The 27,511-nt window shown below is 42.8% G+C and overlaps 1 protein-coding gene across 1 annotated transcript in view; it reads right to left on the bottom strand.

The window, feature by feature from the left end:
• The window catches only part of LOC109889676 (cyclin-dependent kinase 17), a 48,823-nt gene that overhangs the window by 11,259 nt on the left and 10,053 nt on the right, over positions 1-27,511 (bottom strand). The window contains exons 2-4 of the mRNA XM_020481281.2: positions 11,512-11,660; positions 7,777-7,950; positions 7,335-7,468 (exon numbers count right to left, since the gene is read on the bottom strand). Coding sequence (XP_020336870.2) covers positions 7,335-7,468; positions 7,777-7,950; positions 11,512-11,660 — 457 coding nt within the window. The remainder of the gene's footprint in view (positions 1-7,334; positions 7,469-7,776; positions 7,951-11,511; positions 11,661-27,511) is intronic.

Below are 27,511 nucleotides of genomic sequence, written 5' to 3'. Positions count from 1 at the left end.
GTGATGTGTTGTGGTGCTCTGGGCTGAAGCTGCGCTGCCTGAAGGGAGCCAATTGGAACGGCTCAAACCAACACACAAAAAGCAGGACTCTGTGAGTAGATTCAAACAGGAGCTAGTTAATCTATTGTGGATCACCTACAGGAGGCAGACAGGAGAGACAGGTGGTAGAGTTTGTGGTGTTTCACGTTACAGTGTAGCCCTGCTGAAATAAGCTGCTTAACATTTTTGGGGGGTTTGGTCGTTTTTAATATGGCCTGAACACTTGGCCTGCATCCCAAATGGCACCCTAATCCCTTATGTTGTGCAGCACTTTTGACCAGGGCCCATATAGCGGACTTTATAGGGAATAGGGTGCCATTTGGAATGCAGTGACAGGAGCCCCTGACAAATCTCCATAGGTCCTGTGGTCAAAACAACCAATAAACACAGCTGGAGTGGACCTCCAATCAGACGCTCTCCCTCGGACCTCTCCCTGGTGATGGCCCAGCAAGTCGTAAAGAACATACGGTGGGTTTCCCTGTCTCAGAGTTTAACCAGTCATATAGTACATTGACAGATAATACTCTCTCTCTCTCTGTACTGTCATACTACACTATTTTAATATAAAATCAAATAAATACATCTTATCAAAGTTTTCTAGTCGCTCACTATCACGGCTGGCTGAAGGACTGGACCAAGATGCAGCATGGTAAACGTACATTTTACCTTTATTTAAAAATGACGCCGACAAAACGAAGAACAAAAAAACAACAGCAACCGTGAAGCTTTGGGCTATGTGCCCTGAACAACTACAAAGTTAACTTCCCACAAAACAGTGGGGGAAAAGGGTACCAAAGTATGGTTCTCAATCAGAGACAACGATAGACAGCTGTCCCTGATTGAGAACCATACCAGGCCAAGACATAGAAATACAAAACATAGAAAAAAGGACATAGAATGCCCACCCTAGTCACACCCTGGCCTAAGGGCGTGACACTCACACAGATTTTCAGAAATCAGAAATGCTTGTGTTTCTAGTTCCAACAGTGCCGTAATACCTAGCAATAGAAAATAAATAAAACAATACACACAGTTATATAGGATGAGCCATGACGAGAATACAGTATATACACATATAAAGTGGGTGAAACAATATGTAAACATTATTTAAGTGATCAGTGTTCTATGACTATGTACAGTGCCTTGCGAAAGTATTCGGCCCCCTTGAACTTTGCGACCTTTTGCCACATTTCAGGCTTCAAACATAAAGATATAAAACTGTATTTTTTTGTGAAGAATCAACAAGAAGTGGGACACAATCATGAAGTGGAACGACATTTATTGGATATTTCAAACTTTTTTAACAACTCAAAAACTGAAAAATTGGGCGTGCAAAATTATTCAGCCCCCTTAAGTTAATACTTTGTAGCGCCACCTTTTGCTGCGATTACAGCTGTAAGTCGCTTGGGGTATGTCTCTATCAGTTTTGCACATCGAGAGACTGAATTTTTTTCCCATTCCTCCTTGCAAAACAGCTCGAGCTCAGTGAGGTTGGATGGAGAGCATTTGTGAACAGCAGTTTTCAGTTCTTTCCACAGATTCTCGATTGGATTCAGGTCTGGACTTTGACTTGGCCATTCTAACACCTGGATATGTTTATTTTTGAACCATTCCATTGTAGATTTTGCTTTATGTTTTGGATCATTGTCTTGTTGGAAGACAAATCTCCGTCCCAGTCTCAGGTCTTTTGCAGACTCCATCAGGTTTTCTTCCAGAATGGTCCTGTATTTGGCTCCATCCATCTTCCCATCAATTTTAACCATCTTCCCTGTCCCTGCTGAAGAAAAGCAGGCCCAAACCATGATGCTGCCACCACCATGTTTGACAGTGGGGATGGTGTTCAGGGTGATGAGCTGTGTTGCTTTTACGCCAAACATAACGTTTTGCATTGTTGCCAAAAAGTTCCATTTTGGTTTCATCTGACCAGAGCACCTTCTTCCACATGTTTGGTGTGTCTCCCAGGTGGCTTGTGGCAAACTTTAAACGACACTTTTTATGGATATCTTTAAGAAATGGCTTTCTTCTTGCCACTCTTCCATAAAGGCCAGATTTGTGCAATATACGACTGATTGTTGTCCTATGGACAGAGTCTCCCACCTCAGCTGTAGATCTCTGCAGTTCATCCAGAGTGATCATGGGCCTCTTGGCTGCATCTCTGATCAGTCTTCTCCTTGTATGAGCTGAAAGTTTAGAGGGACGGCCAGGTCTTGGTAGATTTGCAGTGGTCTGATAGTCCTTCCATTTCAATATTATCGCTTGCACAGTGCTCCTTGGGATGTTTAAAGCTTGGGAAATCTTTTTGTATCCAAATCCGGCTTTAAACTTCTTCACAACAGTATCTCGGACCTGCCTGGTGTGTTCCTTGTTCTTCATGATGCTCTCTGCGCTTTTAACGGACCTCTGAGACTATCACAGTGCAGGTGCATTTATACGGAGACTTGATTACACACAGGTGGATTGTATTTATCATCATTAGTCATTTAGGTCAACATTGGATCATTCAGAGATCCTCACTGAACTTCTGGAGAGAGTTTGCTGCACTGAAAGTAAAGGGGCTGAATAATTTTGCACGCCCAATTTTTCAGTTTTTGATTTGTTAAAAAAGTTTGAAATATCCAATAAATGTCGTTCCACTTCATGATTGTGTCCCACTTGTTGTTGATTCTTCACAAAAAAATACAGTTTTATATCTTTATGCTTGAAGCCTGAAATGTGGCAAAAGGTCGCAAAGTTCAAGGGGGCCGAATACTTTCGCAAGGCACTGTACATAGGCCAGCAGTCTCTACAGTGCAGGGTAGAGTACCGGGTGGTAGAACAGTGACAAGGTTCAGGGCAGGGTATTGGGCAGAGGCCGGCTAGTGGTGACTGTTCAACAGTCTGATGCGCCTTCTTCACCTCACTGTCTGTGTGAAGGGACCATTTCAGGTTGTCACTGATGTGCACGCCAAGCAACTTGAAGCTTTTGACCCTCTCCACTGCGGCCCCGTCCATGTGAATGGGGGCGTGCTCTCTCTGAGATCTTCTGTAGTCCACGATCAGCACCTTTGTTGATGTTGAGGGAGAGGTTATTTCCCTGGCACCACTCCGCCAGGGTTCTCACCTCCTCCATGTAGGCGGTCTCATCGTTGTTGGTAATCAGGCCTACCACCAATCAGGCCTTTGTCGTCAGCAAACATGATGATCGAGTTGGAGACGTGCTTGGCCACAAACAGGGAGTACAGGAGGGGGCTGAGCATGCACACCTGTAGGGTCAGCCATGTTGAGGATCAGCATGAGGGAGGCGCTGTTGCCTACCTTCACCACTTGGGGTCAGCCCGTCAGGAAGTCCAGGACCCAGTTGCACAGGGCGGGGTTCAGACCCAGGGCCCTGATCTTATTGATGAACTTGGAGGGCACTACTGTGTTGAAGGCTGAGCTGTAGTCGATGAACAGCATTCATAGGTCTTTTCTCTTATCCAGGTGGGATAGGGAAGTGTGTAGTGCAATGTTGATTGCGTTGTCCGTGGATCTGTTGGGGCAATATGTGAATTGTAGTCGGTCTAGGGTGCCGGGTAAGGTGGAGGTGATATGGTATTACACCAACCTCTAGTTAAGGTGAGTGCTATGGGGCGATAGTCATTTAGTTCAATTACTTTCGCTTTTCTGGGTATATGAACAATGGTGGACATCTTGAAGCTAGTGGGGACAACAGACTGGGATATGGAGATTGACTATATCCGTAAACACTCCAGCCAGCTGGTCTGCACATGCTCTGAGGACGCGGCTTGGAATAACGTCTGGGCCGAAAGTCTTGCACACTTAAAAACACACTTCAATGACTTACTCACGTTGGCCAAGGATGTTGTTTTCCTCGAAGCAGGCGAAGAAGGTGTTTAGCTCATCCCATTAATTAGGGCCGATTTCAAGTTTTCATACCAATCGGTAATCGTCCGATTACATTGCATTCTAAACTACATGACCACCTGTTACGCCAGTGCAGCAATGAGCAGTAAGTTGCTAGCTAGCATTAAACTTATCTTATAAAAAACAATAAATCTTCACATAATTGCTCGTTAACTACACATGGTTGATGATATTACTAGGTTAACTAGCTTGTCCTGCGTTCCATATAATCAATGCGGTGCCTGTAAATTTATCATCGAATCACAGCCTACTTCGCCAAATGGGTGATGTTTTAACAAAAGTGCATTCGCGAAAGAAGCACAATCGTTGCACGACTGTACCTAACCATAAACATCAATGCCTTTCTCAAAATCAATACACATAAGTATATTTTTTTTAACCTGCATATTCAGTTAAAATAAATTAATGTTAGCAGGCAATATTAAACTAGGGAAATTTTGTCACTTCTCTTGCGTTCATTGCACGCAGTCAGGGTATATGCAACAGTTTGGGCCGCCTGGCTTGTTGCGAACTAATTTGCCAGAATTGTACATAATTATGACATAACATTGAAGGTTGTGCAATGTAAAAGCAATATGTAGACTTAGGGATACCACCTGTTAGATAAAATACGGAACGGTTCCGTATTTCACTGAAAGAATAAACGTTTTGTTTTCGAAATGAGTTTCCGGATTTGACCATATTAATGACCAAAGGCTCAAATTTCTGTGTTTATTATATTATAATTAAGTCTATGATTTGATATTTGATAGAGCAGTCTGACTGAGCGATGGTAGGCAGCAGCAGGCTCGTAAGCATTCAAACTTTACTGCGTTTGACAGCAGTTCTTAGCAATGCTTGAATCACAGCGCTGTTTATGACATCAAGCCTATCAACTCCTGAGATTAGGCTGGCAATACTAAAGTGCCTATTAGAACATCCAATAGTCAAAGGTATACAAAATACAAATGGTATAGAGAGAAATAGTCGACACGTCATAATTCCTAGAATAACTACAACCTAAAACTTCTTAACTGGGAATATTGAAGAACTGGGAATATTGAACCACCAGCTTTCATATGTTCTGAGCAAGGAACTGAAACGTTAGCTTTTTTTTACATGGCACATATTGCACTTTTACTATGTTTTTGCATTATTTAAACCAAATTGAGCATGTTTCAATATTTATTTGAGACTAAATAGATTTTATTTATGTATTATACTAAGTTAAAATAAGTGTTCATTGTTCATTCAGTATTGTTGTAATTGTCATTATTACAAAAAAATATATATATATATCGTTAGCGGCTTTTTTTGGTCCTCCAATAATCGGTATCGAAAAATCATAATGAGTCGACCTCTAATATGCACACATCTCCCCTTCCACACACACCTCCACACACACACCCATAAACATCCGACCACAAGCTCAGTTGTTAATCAGTTGTTCCATCCCCGAGCCCAGTTTAATAATAAGACTTGCTGTGTGAATGTGTATACCGCTGTAGCTGTTCATGAGGAGTGCCACATTGAGCAAGGATGGGAAGATTTGCTTACCCAATGCCTAGTCCTGGCTCAAACCTCTTTGTACGCATACAGTACATCAATAGAGAATAGATGTGCTCTCTGTCAATATGCTACAGTATGAAAGCCAATACATCATGTGTTGACGTCATGAGAATAATCACCCGAGGCTTTTGATGTTGTGTGAATGCCCACTGATTTTTCTTTTCAGTTTTTGTTTGTTCCCAAGGCAGGTCTTGTTGCTATGCACTTGGCTGGAAAATCACCACTCTCTTTTCCTAGTGGATATCCCTCAGCATATGCACTTTATAGTCAAATGTTTTTCAAAGCCAAACATCCACATGCAATAGGAAGACTTGAAACCACCCTATGTTAAGCTGAGGTGAGAACATCTGGATAGTTTGATGATAAACAACAGTAATAGTCGGGTCTGTCACACGGATGGCTTCATGAGGCATATGAGGACCTGCGTGTGGTGTCCCAGCAAACCATAATTGGTTTTGTAAAAGTTCCCAGAACATTCGTTAGGTCACGGCAAATGTTCTCAAAACACAAAGAATGTCCAGTCGTAATGATGATTTATAAAATGTTTGTATAAAACACTCACCTGACGTTGCAAGAACGTTCCTAGAACACATTAATTAAATGTGTTCTTTAAAGGTATACAAACATTGTCTAATCATCAGCGTGACTGGACAGTTTTTCTGTTATGAGACCATTTTCTGCAAATGAACAAATGTTCTGAGAACTTTCACAGAACAAATTTTGGTTTGCTGGGAAAACATTACTGGTACATTGTGTTATTATTTCCAAACTGAAATGGTCCACCCACACAGACGCCTCTTCAACCTCAGGAGGCTGAAGAAGTTCGGCTTGCCACCAAAAACACTCACAAACTTTTACAGATGCACAACCGAGAGCATCCTGTCGGGCTGTATCACCGCCTGGTACGGCAACAGCTCCGTCCACAACCGTAAGGCTCTCCAGAGGGTAGTGAGGTCTGCACAACCCATCACCGGGGGCAAACTACCTGCCCTCCAGGACACCTACACCACCCGATGACACAGGAAGGCCATAAAGATCATCAAGGACAACAACCACCCGAGCCACTGCCTGTTCACCCCGCTATCATCCAGAAGGCGAGGTCAGTACAGGTGCATCAAAGCAGGAACCGAGAGACTGAAAAACAGCTTCTATCTCAAGGCCATCAGATTGTTAAACAGCCATCACTAACATTGAGTGGCTGCTGCCAACATACTGACTCAACTCCAGCCACATTAACAATGTACAAATTGATGTAATAAATATATCACTAGCCACTTTAAACAATGCCACTTAATATAATGTTTACATACCCTACATTACTCATCTCATATGTATATACTGTACCATATACCATTTACTGCATCTTGCTTATGCCGTTCTGTACCATCACTCATTCATATATTTTTATGTACAAATTCTTCATCCCTTTACACTTGTGTGTATAAGGTAGTTGTTGTGGAATTGTTAGGTTAGATTACTCGTTGGATATTACTGCATGGTCGGAACTAGAAGCACAAGCATTTCGCTACACTCGCATTAACATCTGCTAACCATGTGTATGTGACAACTAAAATTTGATTTGATTTGTTACATTACCTGGTAACCTAATGAGAACATTTGGGGAATGTTCTGTGGTGGTTGTTAATGTCAATATTGAAAGAAAGTTTTCATCCTACTGATAGAAAAAACAAACCCTAACTAAAGAAATGCTACTGTTAAAAACATTTGAAATGATTCAAAACCTGTCCTCCGAGAGTGAACGAGTCGCTCCCAAACTACACTTCCTTTCCTCCGTATGAGTTGGTGAAGCAGTGATGGAGGGATGAAGGGGGTGTCAGACTCACCTCTGCGGAAATGCGTCGGTTGCCCCTGTTTCTTAGACACACCCCTGTGGGAGACTGCACCTCGTCTGAGCTCGTCCCTGACGCCTGGTCACTCTCTCCATCAGAACTCATCTTCATGTTCTCATGGACAATGTCTGGGGGGGAGAAGGGGAGGCGGGGCAGAGACAGAGAGACACAGATTTCTTTTTTCTAAATGAAGTCAACATTTCAAAAATGCAAGTCCTGGATAACTGTACAATCAGTAGTTGATAAGACCAGGGGGCCCATAAACGTATGAGTGAGGTTATTCTTTCCATCAACTCAACTTGATGTCATCCACAGCTGCTGCTGCTGGGAACTATAGCAGCCACTCCCTGGTTAGTTTACACTGTCCTGCCCTCTCCCCTGACTCAAGTGACACTGTGTGTGTTTCTGTGTCCATGCCCGTGTGTGTGTGTCTCACCGAGGCGGCTGCCGTTGCGGGGCATGGCCATGAGAGACCCTAGCCCTCCTCCTCCTATAACACTCTGAGGTCTCCGTAGCGGGGGCTTCTTAAAGGGACCAGTGTACTGTTGCAGGAAGGAGTTAACACTGTGGGCTGAGGGGGGGAGACCATGACCGTTCCTCACCATGGGCTCTATGGAGGGGAGAGAGAGAGATCTATGTGACAACCAGTTCAGTTGAGTCCAGTACATACAATACAGACCCCTTGGCTTGGGGCACCATCTATCATACTGTAGTTAGGGTCTGGAGGCTACACCCTGTTTTAGTCAGGTCATATGGTCAGACTGAAAAACAGCTTCTATCTTAAGGCCATCAGAATGTTAAACAGCCATCACGAACATTGAGAGGCTGCTGCCAACATACAGACTCCACTCACTAGTCACGTTAAATAATGTTTACATATCCTACATTACTCATCTCATATGTATATACTGTACTTTATACCATCTATTGCATCTGTGTACATATATTTATATGTACATATTCTTATTCCATCCCCTTACATTGTGTGAATAAGGTATAAGGTCGTCGTGAATTTGTTAGATTACTTGTTAGATATTACTGCACTGTCGGAACTAGAAGCACAAGCATTTCGCTACACTCGCATAAACCATGTGTATGTGACCAAAAATGTTTGATTAGACCTGTCAGGGGGATTGATGGTTTTGGCGAAGGAGAAATGCTCCCTAACAGCAATGTAAACAAATTTGTGCCCAAAATGTGTTTTTGTGCTTATGGAATATTTCTGGGATCTTTTATTTTAGCTCATGAAACATGGGACCAACACTTTACATGTTGTGTTTATATTCTTGTTCAGTGTATATTGTTTCTCAACAGGGAATCCATGTTTACTTGACAGAACACAATCTTTTTTCTTCAGTTTAGACACAATAAACTCAACTGAAAGAGTAGACTAGACAAATGTGTTTCTTACTAGATTACTAATACACCGCCTTTCCTCAAAGTCCCACCCACAGAGATTGATTGACAGGTCTGAAACTGTACCAACTCTGTGACTCACACACATTCTGCCACCACACCTGACAATCCCACCCACAGTGATTGATTGACATAACTGTTAAAGGGATAGTTCACTCAAATTACAAAATTACCCTAAGCGAACATAGTAGCTCAGCCGATAAAATACATAATTTGAAGAACAAACATCTTTGTGGCAATTCATATCTTAGAACTAAAACTGTAAACATCACCTCAATCTCAGGTGATATCTATAGTCCTGATCTTATAGGACAATGACAATAGGTTAAAGATCAAAGATCAAGGAAGAACATTACATTAGAGAGGAAACAAACAATGTCCATCAACACAACAGATGACCACAAACAAACTCCCTCCCAGAGTTACTAGATAACACATACAGGCACACACAGGTGCACACATTAAATCTCGTATCCCACTACTACTGCTGTGTGCCCCTGTTATGTTGTTGTGTTACACAATCAGATCAAGGCTAAGACATTAGGATTCATCCCAATGATTGACACCACGGTGGGTTCATCTGATCTCATCTGGCCACTCCATTCTGTCTCCTCTCTCTCTGACACTTGTACTGTCCCACACACTGCAGACAGCCCAGCGCAATCCCTCTCCGCACAGAATACACAGGTGCGTACACCATGCTCATGGGCAAACACAATCGCACACACACAAGAAGAGAACACACACACACACACACACACACAAAACAACATCCTCTGTAGGACAAAAGGAGAGGGGAGCCGGGGAAAAGGAGAGGGAAGCTGAAGCTGTTGAATAATTTAAGGAGAGGGGATCTGGGGAAAACCTTAAGAAAGCCAAGAGAGGAATAACGAGATAAAACGGAGGAGGAGGACGCCCAGCTGCTCTCACAGTCCTCCAAGTCGCCATGGCAATGTCATGGAAACTCTTGAACGTTCCAGACCCTGAACAGGCAGCACCATAGCAACGTCATGGCAGCCACCGTCAACAGCAGGCGCTAGACCATCCCAAGCTTAGAGATAACTAACCAGCTATGTCACCTTATCTTTGTTTTGACGCCTCGCCGGCTACAGCCTTCACTGGACTCGAACATGAAGAAGTAACACCGATGATGATGATGTGTGTGTGTTCCCAGATGTTAAAGAGAAGGAAAAAAGTATCTGCTGTGTGCAGTGAAACGACACACAAGCCAGACGTAGGCTTATCCATCGACTTACAAAAGTATTCAGACCCCTTCACTTCTTCCACACTGTTACGTCACAGTCTTATTCTAAAATGGATTCATATTATTCATATTTATCTCCTCCCTCTACACACAATACCCCATAATGACAAAGCAAAAACAGGTTTTTAGACAACAACAAAAAACGGAAATAACTTATTTAATAACTAATTTGCGATGAGACTAAATGGATTGATTGAACTTGATTTGGAAAGGCACAAACATGTCTATATAAAGGTCCCTTAGTTGACACTGCATGTCAGAGCAAAAATCAAGCCATGAGGTCAAAGGAATTATCAGTAGAGACAGGATTGTGTCGAAGCACAGATTTGAGGAAGGGTACCAAAACATTTCTGCAGCATTGAAGGTCCCCAAGAACAAAGTGTCCTCCATCATTCTTAAATGGAACAAGATTGGAACCACCAAGACTCTTCCTAGAGTTGGCCGCCCGGCCAAACTGAGCAATCAGGGGAGAAGGGCCTTGGTCAGGGAGGTGACCAAGAACCCGATTGGAGCTCTGTCAGAGTGGCTGAGTTCCTCTGTGGAGATGGGAGAACCTTCCAGAAGGACAAGCATCTCTGCAGCACTCCACCAAATCAGGCCTTTATGGTAGAGTGGCCAGACAGAAGCCACTCCTCAGTAAATGGCACATGAAGGCCACTTGGAGTTTACCAAACAGCACCTAAAGAACTCTGACCATGAGAAACAAGATTATCTGGTCTGATGAAACCAAGATTGAACTCTTTGGCCTGAATGCCAAGCATCACGTCTGGAGGAAACCAGGCACAGCTCATCACCTGGTCAATACCATCCCTACAGTGAAGAATGGTGGTGGCAGCATCATACTGTGGCGATGTTTTTCAGCGACAAGGACTGGGAGACTAGTCAGGATGAAGGAAAAGATGAACAGAGCAAAATACTTGATGAAGAGCTGCTCCCCATCCAACCTGAAAGAGCTTAAGAGGATGTGCAGAGAAGAATGGGAGAAACTCCCCAAATACAGGTGTGCCAAGCTCATAGTGTCATACCCAAGAAGACTCGTGGCTGTAATCACTGCCAAAGGTGCGAGTAAATGTCTGAATATTTGCAAAAATGTCTAAAAACCTGTTTTTGCTTTGTCATTATGGGGTATTGTGTGTAGGCACAGCCAGAAGAGGACTGGCCACCCCTCATAGCCTGGTTCCTCTCTTGGTTTCTTCCTAGGTTCTGGCCTTTCTAAGGAGTTTTTCCTAGCCTCCGTGCTTCTACACCTGCATTGCTTGCTGTTTGGGGTATTATGGGTTTCTGTGTTTCTGTACAGCACTTTGAGACATCAGCTGATGTGAGAAGGGCTTTATAAATACATTTGATTGATTGATAAGGAGAAAAAACTATTTTAGAATAAAGGCTGTAACATAACAAAATTTGGAAAAAGTGAAGGCGTCTGAATACTTTCCAAATGCACTGTACATTACATCCACATAATCACACATTCACTCTCCCTCACACCCTCACCGCTGTCTTTGACGCCGTTCTCCTCTATAGTAATCTGTTCAGCCAGTTCAGACAGAGACTCGTCGATGGTCTGACTCCCTCTCAGAGTCTGGGACAGCCTCCTCCTAAACCGCTTCATCTTCTCCATGGAGCTCTCTGGAAGGGGAGGCCTGGGGATAGAGAGAAGAGGGGACAGTCAGTTACACACACATACACACACACACACACACACACACACACACACACACACACACACACACACACACACACACACACACACAAGGCCTGGGGAGAAAAAGATACCCCACACACCGTTACTGTTAAATGGCCCCACTGTTTATTCTGTTGGCTGGAATGTTAACGCAGAGAGAGGAGTCAGACACAGAGCGGCAGTGAAGAAAAGCTACGGAGGACACACTCTCTCTCTCTCCAAAAAATAAAAGAGGGACAATAAAGTATTAGAATACATATGGCTGGGAGTTCTTCTTGATCAGCCCTGGAACATGATATAAGGCCTTCAAAAGCGAACCAGAGGGTAAACAGTGGGTCTTTCTTGAACAATAACTGCCAGTACTCCTTGTGCTTGAGGAAGCATGACAAATAGTGTATCTTGTCATACAAGTGTGCGTGTCAAAAGGTGTGCTTCTTTTGAAAAGCACTCCCTGTGTGAGTGAGGTCTGAGCAGGCCCCAGCATGTTCCTGGGCAGGTCCCCTAATAAATATTGCTTTTAAAGATTTCACAGAGAATATAGCCATCAATCACACCTCAAGCTATACACACTAATTCCACATCTACAGTAAAATGAGTTTATGAAAAAGAATAACCATCAAACAGCCGCAAGATAAATATCCTAGTAATCGCACATCTATAGTTAAATGAAGACAAAAAGAAGACAAGATTTATAGCTACTGACTGGAGCGAACACAAGAACCTATCAACACTCAAGGGAAACAGGCCTAATTTAGGAGTCAGTAATATAGAGCCTAATGAATTTCCCACACTGGAAAAACCAATGTATTGGGAGAGATAATTATTAATGTAGCTCCGGGACGGAACTAATCTAGTGTGAAGAATAACCTAGAGATCAAAACATACACACATAATTTAGACCAGTTGTACGCCGAGTGTAAAAAACATTAGGAACACCTGCTCTTTCCATGACATAGAGTGAATCCAGGTGAAAGCTATGATCCCTTATTGATGTCACCTGTTAAATCCACTTCAATCAGCGTAGATGAAGGGGAGGAGACATGGTTAAAGGAGGATTTTTAAGCCTGGATACAATTGAGACATGGATTGTGTATGTGTGCCATTCAGAGGGTGAATGGGCAAGACAAATAATTCTAAGTGCCTTTGCACGGGGGTGGTAGTAGGTGTCTGGCGCACCGGTTTGAGTGTGTCAAGAACTGCAACGCACCAAAGGACATCCATCCAACTTGACACAACTGTGGGAAGCATTGGAGTCAACATGGGCCAGCATCCCTGTGGAACGCTATCGACAACTTGTGGAGTCCATTGCCCTGGCGAATTGAGGCTGTTCTGAGGGCAAAAGGGGGTGCAACTCAATATTAGGACAGTGTTCCTAGTGTTTTGTACACTCAGTGTTTAACAGTCCTCGTAACTTATTTCCAACAGTGGGTAAAACATGATGCATTGGGAGAGAAATATATTCAAAGGGGATGGAATTAATGTGAACTGGAGCGAAACAAGAACGAACCTATCAACATTCAGGGAAAAATAGATAATTTTGACATTAATTAAATAGGCTAATGAATTTCCCACACTGGAAATAAAACGTGATGTATTTGAAGAGATTGATGGAGTGATGGCGCAGCCCATGAACTGTGTTAGCAGATGGTAAAGGGATTCGTGAGAGAAGGGCGAACAGGACTAGCATAGTCTGCATCCAGTTCATGTCACATTGCATCACCATTCAGTGTGAGGGAGAGAGAGCGAGCGAGCAGAAAGATTTCAAGTGTATTTGTGTGAGAGAAAGTGAAAGCAAAAGAGGTGGAGAGAAAACAATTGACAGAGAAGGGAGTGAAAAGAAAAGGACATGCTGGTGCAAGAGAGGTGAGAGAGATGTGAATGAGGGAGGTTGCTTTTCAACCTGCTGATTCAGACACCTCCCTCCCTGCCAATGTTCTCTGACCTTAGTGCGGGGGAGATTACAACACTACTACACTTTAACAGATATGGACATGTGTCCGTTTGTCTGTCTGTACTGGGGATGAGTAAGAAGAGACATGAGGCCACATGAGTTAGGCCCTGAAGGTCTGTCTGTCTGACTAATAGTCTCCATTACAAGCCTTTGTCTTCCCAAACATCACTCAGGAGCTGGAGAGACATGTCAAATACAACACGGAGTAAGGCAGGTGGGAAAAAAGTTGTTTTGAAGGAAAAAGCAGAGCTACTAAACTAAGCTACCATCTATTCACTGTCTGACACATAGCTCCCCATTCATTCCACTGATCAGGGATAGTCGGTGACGATTCCTGCCCTTCTTTCGCATTCTATTATTGCTCCATGATTTAGCTCTGACAACTCTTCCAGAATGTTACAGCCTGCTCCTCCGGTCATAACAAAAGGCCATTTCAGGACAGCGGAGATGAGGGGGTCAGTCGGACTCTGGAGTCATCACTGCCAACGGAACAGCTCATAGCCTTCTTCTCATTTCTCACAGTTGAGGGTACAGCTCAGCCTCGGAGCACACTGTGTTCCATGATGGATGGATGGATGAATTTCACCAGAGTAAATGAATGAATTTGACTAGAGTTTTGATGGCAGTTTCTAACCCATCTCGTCCTTGTTCGCATCCCCTCACCCCATTCTGTCCCCTTTCCATGGCTTGGCTCTGATCTAGTCTGGAGCCCTGGAGAGTTGGATGTGATCCCTGCTCCCATGAGTAAGTAGGCCGTGCAGAGGACTGGGCTCCAGATCCACTGGGTTAAGGTCAAAGAATTAGTCCCATTCAAGCCCTGATTCGGATTTGTTGCCGTGGCAACATTCTCTACCCAATGTCTAAATGTAAAGTCCCTGCAGGAGACTAGGATGATATTCTGTCTCTCTGTCTCTTTTCATCAAACCACCTGGCTTATGACACACACACACACACACCCTACAGTCTGTGGTCACACACATAGTTAACCATGATTTCCCCAGATGGACAAACTGATAGTTCCAGCTGTATGTAAAATTGCATTTCACACATAAGTTTGACTGTCATGGACAGTGGGGATAGGAGGGGGTAGGGGAAAGACTAAGAGAAGCAGGGGAAAGACTAAGAGAAGCAGGGGAAAGACTAAGAGAAGCAGGAGGGGAAAGACTAAGAGAAGCAGGGGAAAGACTAAGAGAAGCAGGGGAAAGACTAAGAGAAGCAGGAGGGGAAAGACTAAGAAAAGCAGGGGAAAGGAGGGAGAGGAGGAAGAAGAGGATGTATGCAGAGAGTAGAAGTAGGTTAAGCAGCTCAATAAGACCGGGCCTTATGCGACAAATATGTGGTACGTAAACTTGCCACCAGGCACACAACTATTATTTTACTGTGTCCCTTTCAGGAAATGTGTCTTGCATCTCAAACATAACAGCATCACCACATGGAGTGCATGTTGGGCAATTCCAAGGTGACGGTGACGAGGAGACTCACTTTAAAATGTATGACAAGCAAAAACCATTGACTGCAAAGTTTAACAAACCATACACCTATATGCAGAAGTCTACTTTTAACAATTCCCACTGGACATTTTACTAAAACATTAACTTGACGAACAATGCAGATACAAAGTTTAGTAACGGAATGACAGTAAAATAATTTTTTATATGACCACGTTTTTACCAAAAACACTAAACACTCTACTCCGAGTTAAAACTAAAAGACTGCAGAAAGAATGGTGTGTCAGCTATGATATGACCCTTTGAGTTGGAAAAATATATATATTTCTGTTATTAAACTACAGTTAGTGAAGTGGATTAACACCCGGTAACAGAATGACATCATGGGTCCCTGATCTGTACAATACAGAAATGCATAATTATGAACGTCAGTCTCTTCATGGTGATGTATCCTGAATAGATACACAAAACTAGACATATGTAATATCTTCCTTTGCATACTGGGGTATTATTCTACACATGGGCTATTATTCTAATGAGCTCAATCCCAAACAAGACCAAATTTGGTTGGTCCAGACCAGAACAAATCTGTACCAATCCTAGATGTCCAAACTTGTGAAACATAGACATCACAATACAGTACAGTAGAGCACAGTAGAGAAAAGTATAGTATAGTTCAGTACAGTAGAGCACAGTAGAGAAAAGTATAGTACAGTTCGGTACAGTAGAGCACAGTAGAGAAAAGTATAAAGACTATAAAGACTACAAAGAAGAAAATAGTATATTTCCATACAGAAGAACACAGTACAGAAAAGTATAGTTCAGTACAGAAAAGTCCCGTAGAGTAGTATTATATTGTACTTCACTCATGTGTACTCTACGCTACTGAACTATACACTACTTTTCTGTTCTCTACTCCACTGTGCTCGACTGCAACAGTGGTTTGTGACTACTATGACTTCTCGATGTGGCCAATTCAATTGAAGTCATTCTGTTACTGATTTTTTTGGTAACTCTGTTACCGTTGTGGTAGCAGAACGACGCGTTTTAATCACTTAATAATTCATAATGTAACCCAGGTCAAGAAATGGGGTAAAATCATGTGAAATGTAAGAGAAATGACGAACTAGAATGTCAGCCAACCAAATCCTTTAGGTCCCGGATTTGACAATTCAATTGTTGCAATCTCGAGCAAGCCTTCTAGAGGAAGCAGCATTTTTATGACAAACTTTCTCCTTGTTGTGAAGTCAGAAAACTGCGCTAAAGTTAGAAATAAAACCTAGACATATCTTCAGAGAAACACTGACAATTGATGATCCATTCATCGCATCGTCTTGAGAAGAGGTTGAATGGGTTGATGGACCAATTACTTGGTGAGTTTTATTTTGCATGAATGAAGCCACTGTATTAGCGCTGCGTTAGCAGGCCAATGATAACTTTTCTATATGTTAGTGAATATAAAAGTGTCATTTATGCCAATTGCTAAGCAAACTTTTGTAGAAGTAAAAATACTTTTTCCATGTGAACAATATTGTAACACTACAGATGCATTTCAAATCAAATCAAAGTTTATTTGTCACGTGCGCCGAATACAACCTTACAGTGAAGTGCTTCCTTACAGGCTCTAACCAATAGTGCAGAAAAGGTATTATGTGAACAATAGCTAAGTAAAGAAATAAAAACAACAGTAAAAAGACGACAGTGAAAAATAACAGTAGAGAGGCTATATACAGTAGAGAGGCTATATACAGTAGCGAGGCTATAACAGTAGAGAGGCTGCATACAGACACCAGTTAGTCGGGCTGATAGTATGTACATGTAGATATGGTTAAAGTGACAATGCATATATGATGAACAGAGAGTAGTGTAAAAGAGGGGTTGGTGGGTGGTGGGTGGCGGGTGGCGGGACACAATGCAGATAGCCCGGTTAGCCAACGTACGTACGGGGGCAGTGGTTGGTAGGGCCAATTGAGGTAGTATGTACATGAAATGTATAGTTAAAGTGAATATGCATATATGATAAACAGAGAGTTGCCATGCGGTAGTAGAGAGAACAGTCTATGACTGGGGTGGCTGGGGTCTTTGACAATTTTTAGGGCCTTCCTCTGACACCACCTGGTGTAGAGGTCCTGGATGGCAGGCAGCTTAGTCCCAGCGATGTACTGGGACGTACCCACTACCCTCTGTAGTGCCTTGCAGTCGGAGGCTGAGCAATTGCCGTACCAAGCAGTGATTCAACCAATGCTCTCGATGTTGCAGCTGTAGAACCTTTTGATGATCTGAGGACCCATGCCAAATCTTTTTAGTTTCCTGAGGGGGAATAGGCTTTGTCGTGCCCTCTTCACAACTGTCTTGGTGTGTTTTGACCATGATAGTTTGTTGGTGATGTGGACACCAAGGAACTTGAAACTCTCAACCTGCTCCACTACAGCCCTGTCAATGAGAATGGAGGCGTGCTCGGTCCTCCTTTTCCTGTAGTCCACAATCATCTCCTATGTCTTGGTTTTGTTGAGGGATAGGCTGTTATTCTGGCACCACCTGGCCAAGTCTCTGACCTCCTCCATATAGGCTGTCTCGTCGTTGATCAGGCCTACCACTGTTGTGCCGTCTGCAAACTTAATGGTGTTGGAGTCGTGCCTAGTCGTGCAGTCGTGGGTGAACAGGGAGTACAGGAGGGGCACTGAGCACGCACCCCTGGGGGGGCTCTGTGTTGAAGATCAGCATGGCAGATGTGTTGCTACCTACCCTCACCACCTGGGGGAAGCCCGTCAGGAAGTCCAGGATCCAGTTGCAGAGGGAGGTGTTTAGTCTCAGGATCCTTAGCTTAGTGATGAGCTTTGAGGGTAATATGGTGTTGAACGCGGAGCTGTAGTCAATGAATAGCATTCTCACATAGGTGTTCCTTTTGTCCAGGTGGGTAAGGGCAGTGTGGAGTGCAATAAAGATTGCATCATCTGTAGATCTGTTTGGGCGGTATGCAAATTGGAGTGGGTCTAGGGTTTCTGGGATAATGGTGTTGATGTGAGCCATGACCAGCCTTTCAATGCACTTCATGGCTACGGATGTGAGTGCTACGGGTCTGTAGTCATTTAGGCAGGTTGCCTTCGTGTTCTTGGTCACAGGGACTATGGTGGTCTGCTTGAAACATGTTGGTATTACAGACTCAATCAGGGACATGTTGAAAATGTCAGTGAATGCACCTGCCAGTTGGTCAGCACATGCCCGGAGCACACGTCCCGGTGATCCGTCTGGCCCCGCAGCCTTGTGAATGTTGACCTGTTTAAAGGTCGTACTCACGTCGGCTACAGAGAGTGTGATCACACAGTCGTCCGGAACAGCTGATGCTCTCATGCATGTTTCAGTGTTGCTTGCCTCGAAGCGAGCATAGAAGTGATTTAGCTCGTCTGGTAGGCTCGTGTCACTGGGCAGCTCGCGGGTGTGCTTCCCTTTGTAGTCTGTAATAGTTTACAAGCCCTGCCACATAAGACAAGCGTCGGAGCCGGTGTAGTATGATTCAATCTTAGCAATGTATTGACGCTTTTCCTGTTTGAGGTTCGTCGCAGGGCATAGCAGGATTTCTTATAAAGCTTCCGGGTTAGAGTCACGCACCTTGAAAGCGGCAGTTCTATCCTTTAACTCAGTGTGAATGTTGCCTATAATCCATGGCTTCTGGTTGGGGTATGTACGTACAGTCACTGTGGGGACGGTTCAAGTCCGGGCTCTGGCTTGGCCACTCAAGAACAATGAGAGACTTGTCCCGAAGCCACTCCTGCGTTGTCTTGGCTGTGTGCTTAGGGTCATTGTCCTGTTGGAAGGTGATCCGTCGCCCTAATTGGAGGTTATGAGCACTCTGGAGCAGGTTTTCATCAAGGATCCGTCTGTACTTTGCGCCGCTCATCTTTCCCTCGATCCTGACTAATCTCCCAGTCCCATGCCTCTGAAAAACATCTCCACAGCATGATGCTACCACCACCATGCTTCACCATAGGGATGGTGCCAGGTTTCCTCTAGACATGACACTTGACATTCAGACCAAAGAATTCAATCTTTGTTTCATCAGACCAAAGAATCTTGTCTTTAGGTGCCTTTTGGCAAACTCCAAGCGGCTGTCATGTGCCTTTTACCTTATATAAGCAGGTGTGTGCCTTTCCAAATCAGGTCCAATCAATTGAAATATATTTCACAGGTGGACTCCAATCAAGTTGTCGAAAATCTCATGGATGATGAATGGAAACAGGACGCAGCTGAGCTCAATTTCGAGTCTCATCGCAAAAGGTCTGAATACAGTTCTTTTTATCCATTTGCAAAAATGTCTAAAACCCTGTTTTTACTTTGTCATTATGGGGTATTGTATGTAGATTGATGAGGAAAAATAAATATTTAATCAATTTTAGAATAAGGCTGTAAGGTAACAAAATGTGGAAAAAGGGAAGGGGTCTGAAAACTTTCCGAATGCACTCTAATGTATAAGTTTATTATTTCAGATATTATATGAAACAACCATAGACAATGGTGTCCAACAAATGTGCAATTTTTATGTTCCTACCTTTCGCTATTGGATACGTTTTGGCCTGCTTATTCAACATCCAGGGCAGGTTTTTGATGGAGTTTGAGTATTCTTGGAAGGCGAGCGAGATACCAAGATTTTCTATTGCATGCAGAAGAAAGAAGACATCTGAAGACATGGGTAAACCAAAAGGTCGCTGGTTCAAATCCCCAAGCAAACTATGTGAAAAATCGGTCAACGTGCCCTTGAGCAAGGCACTTAACCCTAATTTCTCTGGATAAGAGTGTCTGCTAAACAACAAAACATGTAAACGTTTTATTTTATTTTTATAAAATCTCTTCAAGAGGACCTTTTCTTGAAGGACACTTAAATACACTATTCTCCACAGATTTACTGTGTTTGTTGGGACTGATCACCCCCAACTATGAAATATTGAATCTGTATTCAAATGTAATTTTGTTTTCTGAATTGATACCATAGAAGGTAGAACTGATTTTACCTGAGGTATTGAAATAGATCCATAGATTATGTGAACACCGAGCTTATTTATAGTGAAATACTATTATTGTGAATTGATGTGAGGTCGGGCTCGTAGTCCGTGATCCAATTCATCCAATTAATCTGGGGCGGCAGGGTAGCCTAGTGGTTAGAGCGGTGGACTTGTAACCGGAAGGTTGCAAATTCAAATCCCGAGCTGACAAGGTACAAATCTGTCGTTCTGCCCCTGAGCAGGCAGTTAACCCACTGTTCCTAGGTCGTCATTGAAAATAAGAGTTTGTTCTTAACTGACGTTTTAAATAAAGGTTAAAAAAATAAAATAATCCCAAAGGTGTTCGTTGAGGTCAGGGCTCTGTGCAGGCCAGTCATGTTCTTCCACATCAAGCTCGACCACCCATTTTGGTACGGACCTCACTTTGTGCACAGGGGCATTGTCATGCTGAAACGGGTAAGGGCCTTCCCCCAAACTGTTGCCACAAAATTGGAAGCACAGAATTGTCTAGAATGTCATTGTATACTGTAATGTTAAGATTTACCTTCACTTGAACTAAAGGGGTCTAGCCTGAACCATACTCCCCCACCAAACTTTACAGTTGGCACTATGCATTGGGGCAGGTAGCGTTCTCCTGGCATCCGCCAAACCCAGATTCATCTGTCGGACTTCCAGATGGTGAAGCGTAATTCATCATTCCAGAGAACGTGCTGCAGAGTTCAATGGCCGCGAGCTTTACACCACACCAGCCAACGCTTGACATTGTGCATGGTGACCTTAGGCTTGTGTGCAGCTGCTCGGCCATGGAAACCCATTTTATGAAGCTCCCGATTAACAGTTCTTGTGCTGACATTGCTTCGGGAGGCTTTTTTGGAACTTGGTAATGAGTGTTGCAACCGAGGACAGACAATTTTTATGTGCTACGCGCTTTAGGGAGAGAGAGAGCATGAGAGAGGGGGAGTGAGAGAGAGAGAGAAGAAGCGACAAAGCACGAGAGAGAGGGGGAGCGACAGAGCTGAGAGAGAGTGACAGAGCTGAGAGACAGGTTATCATGGAGCTTGACTGGAGTTGAACAACAACCTCTGTTTGTACTGCTACAGTGTCCCAATACTGAATGAGTTTCAGGGGACAATAAATACTATGCTAATTGTACTTGTATCTCTCGTTAGAGGTCTTCTGTTTCGTCTGTCGAGTCTTTCCCCTCTATTCTACTCTTCTCCTCCCCTCCCCACCGCTCCTCTCTGGCTCGATCGTCACCTGTGTCAGAGGATCTGAATGGAGCTGGCACTAAGCGTGCTGATGTTTTGGCAAAAATTGGAATACAGTAGACAGAGCACCCATGCGTGTGTGGCCAGCAGGACAGATGATGACAGACAGGGTTCTATACGATCATCAAACACAATAAGACTCAACGTTGATTTAACACCGCTGCAATGACAATGACCACTTTGATTGACAGCTAGGGTCGCCTGTCTGGACACAGACTGCTCTCTCTCTCTTTCTCGCTCTCAAGCCATCTTTTGTGACCTAGTAACACCATCGGTCAGCGGGTCTTCAACCAGACCTCTACTATCAGAGAAGACAGACACAGATCCAGCAGTGGGCCAATAGCCATGGCCATGACAACACTGACTGTAACCACCATAGCTGTCTTTGGATACCTCATAGGCAGGTCCAAGACATGCAAAGACATCCTGAATCTGTATAAAGATATTTCCGTTATACTGTGTTCTTCCCGCCAATTGACATCCCCGCACAAAACCGCATCACCCCCCAAAATAAAAAATGTTCATGATACAATCGTATATATCAACGCTGTTTGAACAGGACAATGGGATGATGTCATTCCAGACATCGCCCAACCCAAGTCGGCATTGTTCTAGTCTCTACATTAATTTTCCCATTACATTCACCCCTGATGAAGTAAGCCTACATTGTATAAAGATCAATACATGTGCTCATACTGTTATTAACACAGTAGCTAGATAATATAACTCTGGTTGTTACTACAATCGCTGTGTAGCTGGCACGGTTCTAGGTTCTACATTCTGATCCATTATTACACAGAACCTGATGAGTCACTCTGAGAAGGGGATTCCAGTTTCCACTAATAAACAAAGCACACTGACTTTGTCTAGGTATTATGTTATTACTAAGTACTTAGGCTTAATATCAAGTAATTACACCAAAGCATCCTAATATGACCAGCTATGCAGACTAATGCTTTGGACTTTACAGAGGTAGATGACTGGCTTAACGATCAAATATACAGTTGAAGTCGGAAGTTTACATGCACCTTAGCCAAATACATTTAAACTCCGTTTTTCACAATTCCTGACATTTAATCCTAGTAAAAATTCCCTGTCTTAAGTCAGTTAGGTCACCACTTTATTTTAAGAATGTGAAATGTCAGAATGATAGTAGAGAGAATTATTTATTTCAGCATTTATTTATTTCATCACATTCCTGGTGGGTCAAAAGTTTACATACTCTCAATTAGTATTTGGTAGCATTGCTTTTAAATTGTTTAACTGGGGTCAAACGTTTCGGGTAGCCTTCCAGCAGCTTCCCACCATATGTTGGGTGAATTTTGGACCATTCCACCTGACAGAGCTGGTGTAACTAAGTCAGGTTTGTAGGCCTCCTTGCTCTCACACACTTTTTCAGTTCTGCCCACAAATTTCTATAGGATTGAGGTCAGGGCTTTGTGATGGCCACTCCAATATAGATGTCGACCGACTATGATTTTTCAACGCTGATAACGATAAAAATCAGCCAATATATATATATATGACGCCCTGTTAAGAACTATTTTTATTTTTTATATATATTGACTTTCAATGAAAGTCAATAGTCAATGTACCTATGATAAAAATTACAGACCTCTACATGCTTTGTAAGTAGGACATTTTGCAGGTTATCTTGCAGGTTATCAAATACTTGTTCTCCCCACTGTGTGTGTGTGTGTATTTATTTATATATTTGAGAGAGAGAGAGAGAGAAAGTGACAGAGATGCTGGTTAACGTGCTCAACATCTGCTCTGACGAAGTGTTCATGTCTTAAGGAGACGACACCTGCGAGGGTAAAAAAAACACGCCCTGTTAAGAACTCTTGTAAAAAAAAAAATGTCTATATAAATACACACACACACACACACACACAGTGGGGAGAACAAGTATTTGATAACCTGCAAAATCGGCAGTGTTTCCTACTTACAAAGCATGTAGAGGTCTGTCATTTTTATCATAGGTACACTGTGAGAGACGGAATCTAAAACAAATATCCAGAAAATCACATTGTATGATTTTTAAGTAATTAATTTGCATTTTATTGCATGACATTAGTATTTGTTACATCAGAAAAGCAGAACTTAATATTTGGTACAGAAACTTTTGTTTGCAATTACAGAGATCATACGTTTCCTGTAGTTCTTGACCAGGTTTGCACACACTGCAGCAGGGATTTTGGCCCACTCCTCCATACAGACCGTCTCCAGATCCTTCAGGTTTCGGGGCTATCGCTGGGCAATACGGACTTTCAGCTCCCTCCAAAGATTTTCCATTGGGTTCAGTTCTGGAGACTGGCTAGGCCACTCCAGGACCTTGAGATGCTTCTTACGGAGCCACTCCTTAGTTGCCCTGGCTGTGTGTTTCGGGTCGTTGTCATGCTGGAAGACCCAGCCACGACCCATCTTCAATGCTCTTACTGAGGGAAGGAGGTTGTTGGCCAAGATCTCGTGATACATGGCCCCATCCATCCTCCACTCAATACGGTGCAGTCGTCCTGTCCCCTTTGCAGAAAAGCATCCCCAAAGAATGATGTTTTCACCTCCATGCTTCACGGTTGGGATGGTATTCTTGGGGTTGTACTCATCCTTCTTCTTCCTCCAAACACGGCCAGTGGAGTTTAGACCAAAAAGCTCTATTTTTGTCTCATCAGACCACATGACCTTCTCCCATTCCTCCTCTGGATCATCCAGATGGTCATTGGCAAACTTCAGACGGGCCTGGACATGCGCTGGCTTGAGCACGGGGACCTTGCGTGCGCTGCAGGATTTTAATCCATGACGGCGTAGTGTGTTACTAATGGTTTTCTTTGAGAACGTGGTCCCAGCTCTCTTCAGGTCATTGACCAGATCCTGCCGTGTAGTTCTGGGCTGATCCCTCACCTTCCTCATGATCATTGATGCCCCACGAGGTGAGATCTTGCATGGAGCCCCAGAACGAGGGTGATTGACCGTCATCTTGAACTTCTTCCATTTTCTAATAATTGCGCCAACAGTTGTTGCCTTCTCACCAAGCTGCGTGTCTATTGTCCTGTAGCCCATCCCAGTCTTGTGCAGGTCTACAATTGAACCCTGATGTCCTTACACAGCTCTCTGGTCTTGGCCATTGTGGAGAGGTTGGTGTCTGTTTGATTGAGTGTGTGGACAGGTGTCTTTTATACAGGTAACGAGTTCAAACAGGTGCAGTTAATACAGGTAATGAGTGGAGAACAGGAGGGCTTCTTAAAGAAAAACTAACAGGTCTGTGAGAGCTGGAATTCTTACTGGTTGGTAGGTGATCAAATACTTATGTCATGCAATAAAATGCAAATGAATTACTTAAAAATCATACAACGTGATTTTCTGGATTTTTGTTTTAGATTCCGTCTCTCACAGTTGAAGTGTACCTATGATAAAAATTACAGACCTCTACATGCTTTGTAAATAGGAAAACCTGCAAAATCGGCAGTGTATCAAATACTTGTTCTCCCCACTGTGTGTGTGTGTGTGTGTGTGTGTGTGTGTGTGTGTGTGTGTGTGTGTGTGTGTGTGTGTGTGTGTGTATATATATATATATATATATTTGTAATAATGACAATAACAACAATACTGAATGTACACTTTTATTTTTAACTTAATATAATACATCAATAAAATCAATTTAGTCTCAAATAAATAATGAAACATGTTCAATTTGGTTTAAATAATGCAAAAACAAAGTGTTGGAGAAGTAAAAGTGCAATATGTGCCATGTAAAAAAGCTAACGTTTAAGTTCCTTGCTCAGAACATGAGAACATATGAAATCTGGTGGTTCCTTTTAACATGAGTCTTCAATATTCCCAGGTCAGAAGTTTTAGGTTTTAGTGATTATAGGACTTTCTCACTATACCATTTGTATTTCATATACCTTTGACTATTGGATGTTCTAATAGGTACGTTAGTATTGCCAACCCTAATCTCGGGAGTTGATAGGCTTGACGTCATAAACAGTGTAATGCTTGAAGCATTGCGAAAAGGTGCTGGTAAACGCAGTAAAGTGCTGTTTGAATGAATGCTTACGAGCCTGCTGGTGCCTACTATCGCTCAGTCAGACTGCTCTATCAAATCATAGACTTAATTATAATATAATAACACACAGAAATACGAGCCTTTGGTCATTCATATGGTGAAATCCAGAAACTATCATTTCGGAAACAAAACATTTATTCTTTCAAGTGAAATACGGAACCGTTCCGTAATATCTATCTAAAGGGTGGCATCCATAAGTCTAAATATTGTCGTTACATTGCACAACCTTCAATGTTATGTCATAATTACGTAATATTCTGGCAAATTAGTTCGCAATGAGCCAGGCGGCCCAAACTGTTGCATATACCCTGAATCTGCGTGCAACGAACGTAAGAGAAGTGACACAAATTCCCTTGTTAATATTGCCTGCTAACTTGAACTTCTTTTAACTAAATATCCAGGTTTAAAAAAATATACTTCTGTGTATTGATTTAAAGATAGGCATTGATGTTTATGGTTAGGTACATTCGTGAAACGATTGTGCTTTTTTTGCAAATGCACTTTTGTTAAATCATCCCCCGTTTGGCGAAGTTGGCTGTCTTTGTTAGGAAGAAATAGTCTTCACAGTTCGCAACGAGCCAGGCGGCCCAAACTGCTGCATATAGCCTGACTCTGTTGCACAGAACGCAAGACAAGTGACACAATTTACCTAGTTAAAATAAATTCATGTTAGCAGGCAGTATTAAATAAATATGTAGGTTTAAAAATATATACTTGTGTATTGATTATATGCAACACAGGACAAGCTAGATAAACTAGTAATATCATCAACGATGTGTAGTTAAGTAGATTATGTTAAGATTGTTTTTAATAAGATACGTTTAATGCTAGCTAGCACCTTACCTTGGCTCCTTGCTGCACTCGCATAACAGGTAGTCAGCCTGCCACGCTGTCTCCTCGTGGAGTGCAATGTAATCGGCCATGATCGGTGCCCAAAAATGGCAATTATCGATTGTTATGAAAACTTGAAAATCGGCCCTAATTAAATCGGCCATTCCGATTAAATCGGTCGACCTCTACTCCAATACCTTGACTTGGTTGTCCTTAAGCCATTTTGCCACAACTTTGGAAGTATGCTTGGGGTCATTGTCCATTTGGAAAACCCATTTGCGACCAAGCTTCAACTTCCTGACTGATGTCTTGAGATGTCGCTTCAATATATCCACATAATTTCCCCCTCATGATGCCATCTATTTTGTGAAGTGCACCAGTCCCTCCTGCAGCAAAGAACCCCCACAACATGATGCTGCCACCCCCATGCTTCACGGTTGGGATGGTGTCCTTCGGCTTGCAAGCATCCCCCTTTTTCCTCCAAACATAACAATGGTCATTATGGCCAAACAGTTCTATTTTTGTTTCATCAGACCAGAGGACATTTCTCCAAAAAGTACAATCTTTGTCCCCATGTGCAGTTGCAAATCGTAGTCTGGCTTTTTTTATGGTGTGTTTTTGAGCAGTGGCTTCTTCCTTGTTGAATGGCTTTTCAGATTGTGTCGATATAGGACTCGTTTTACTGTGGATATACAGTGGGGAGAACAAGTATTTGATACACTGCTGATTTTACAGGTTTTCCCACTTACAAAGCATGTAGAGGTCTGTAATTTTTATCATAGGTACACTTCAACCGTGAGAGACGTAATCTAAAACAAAAATCCAGAAAATCACATTGTATGATTTTTAAGTAATTAATTTGCATTTTATTGCATGACATAAGTATTTGATCACCTACCAACCAGTAAGAATTCCAGCTCTCACAGACCTGTTAGTTTTTCTTTAATTAAGAAGCCTTCGTGTTCTCCACTCATTACCTGTATTAACTGCACCTGTTTGAACTCGTTACCTGTATAAAAGACACCTGTCCACACACTCAATCAAACACACTCCAACCTCTCCTCAATGGCCAAGACCAGAGAGCTGTGTAAGGACATCAGTGTTAAATTGTAGACCTGCACAAGGCTGGGATGGGCTACAGGACAATTGGCAAGCAGCTTGGTGAGAAGGCAACAACTGTTGGCGCAATTATTAGAGTTCAAGATGACGGTCAATCACCCTCGGTCTGGGGCCCCATGCAAGATCTCAC

Source organism: Oncorhynchus kisutch, linkage group LG4 (assembly GCF_002021735.2).
Source record: "Oncorhynchus kisutch isolate 150728-3 linkage group LG4, Okis_V2, whole genome shotgun sequence".
Classification (NCBI taxonomy): Eukaryota; Metazoa; Chordata; class Actinopteri; order Salmoniformes; family Salmonidae; genus Oncorhynchus; species Oncorhynchus kisutch.
The sequence above is the reverse complement of the archived record's forward strand: the minus strand, read 5'-3'. Positions and strand labels throughout refer to the sequence as shown.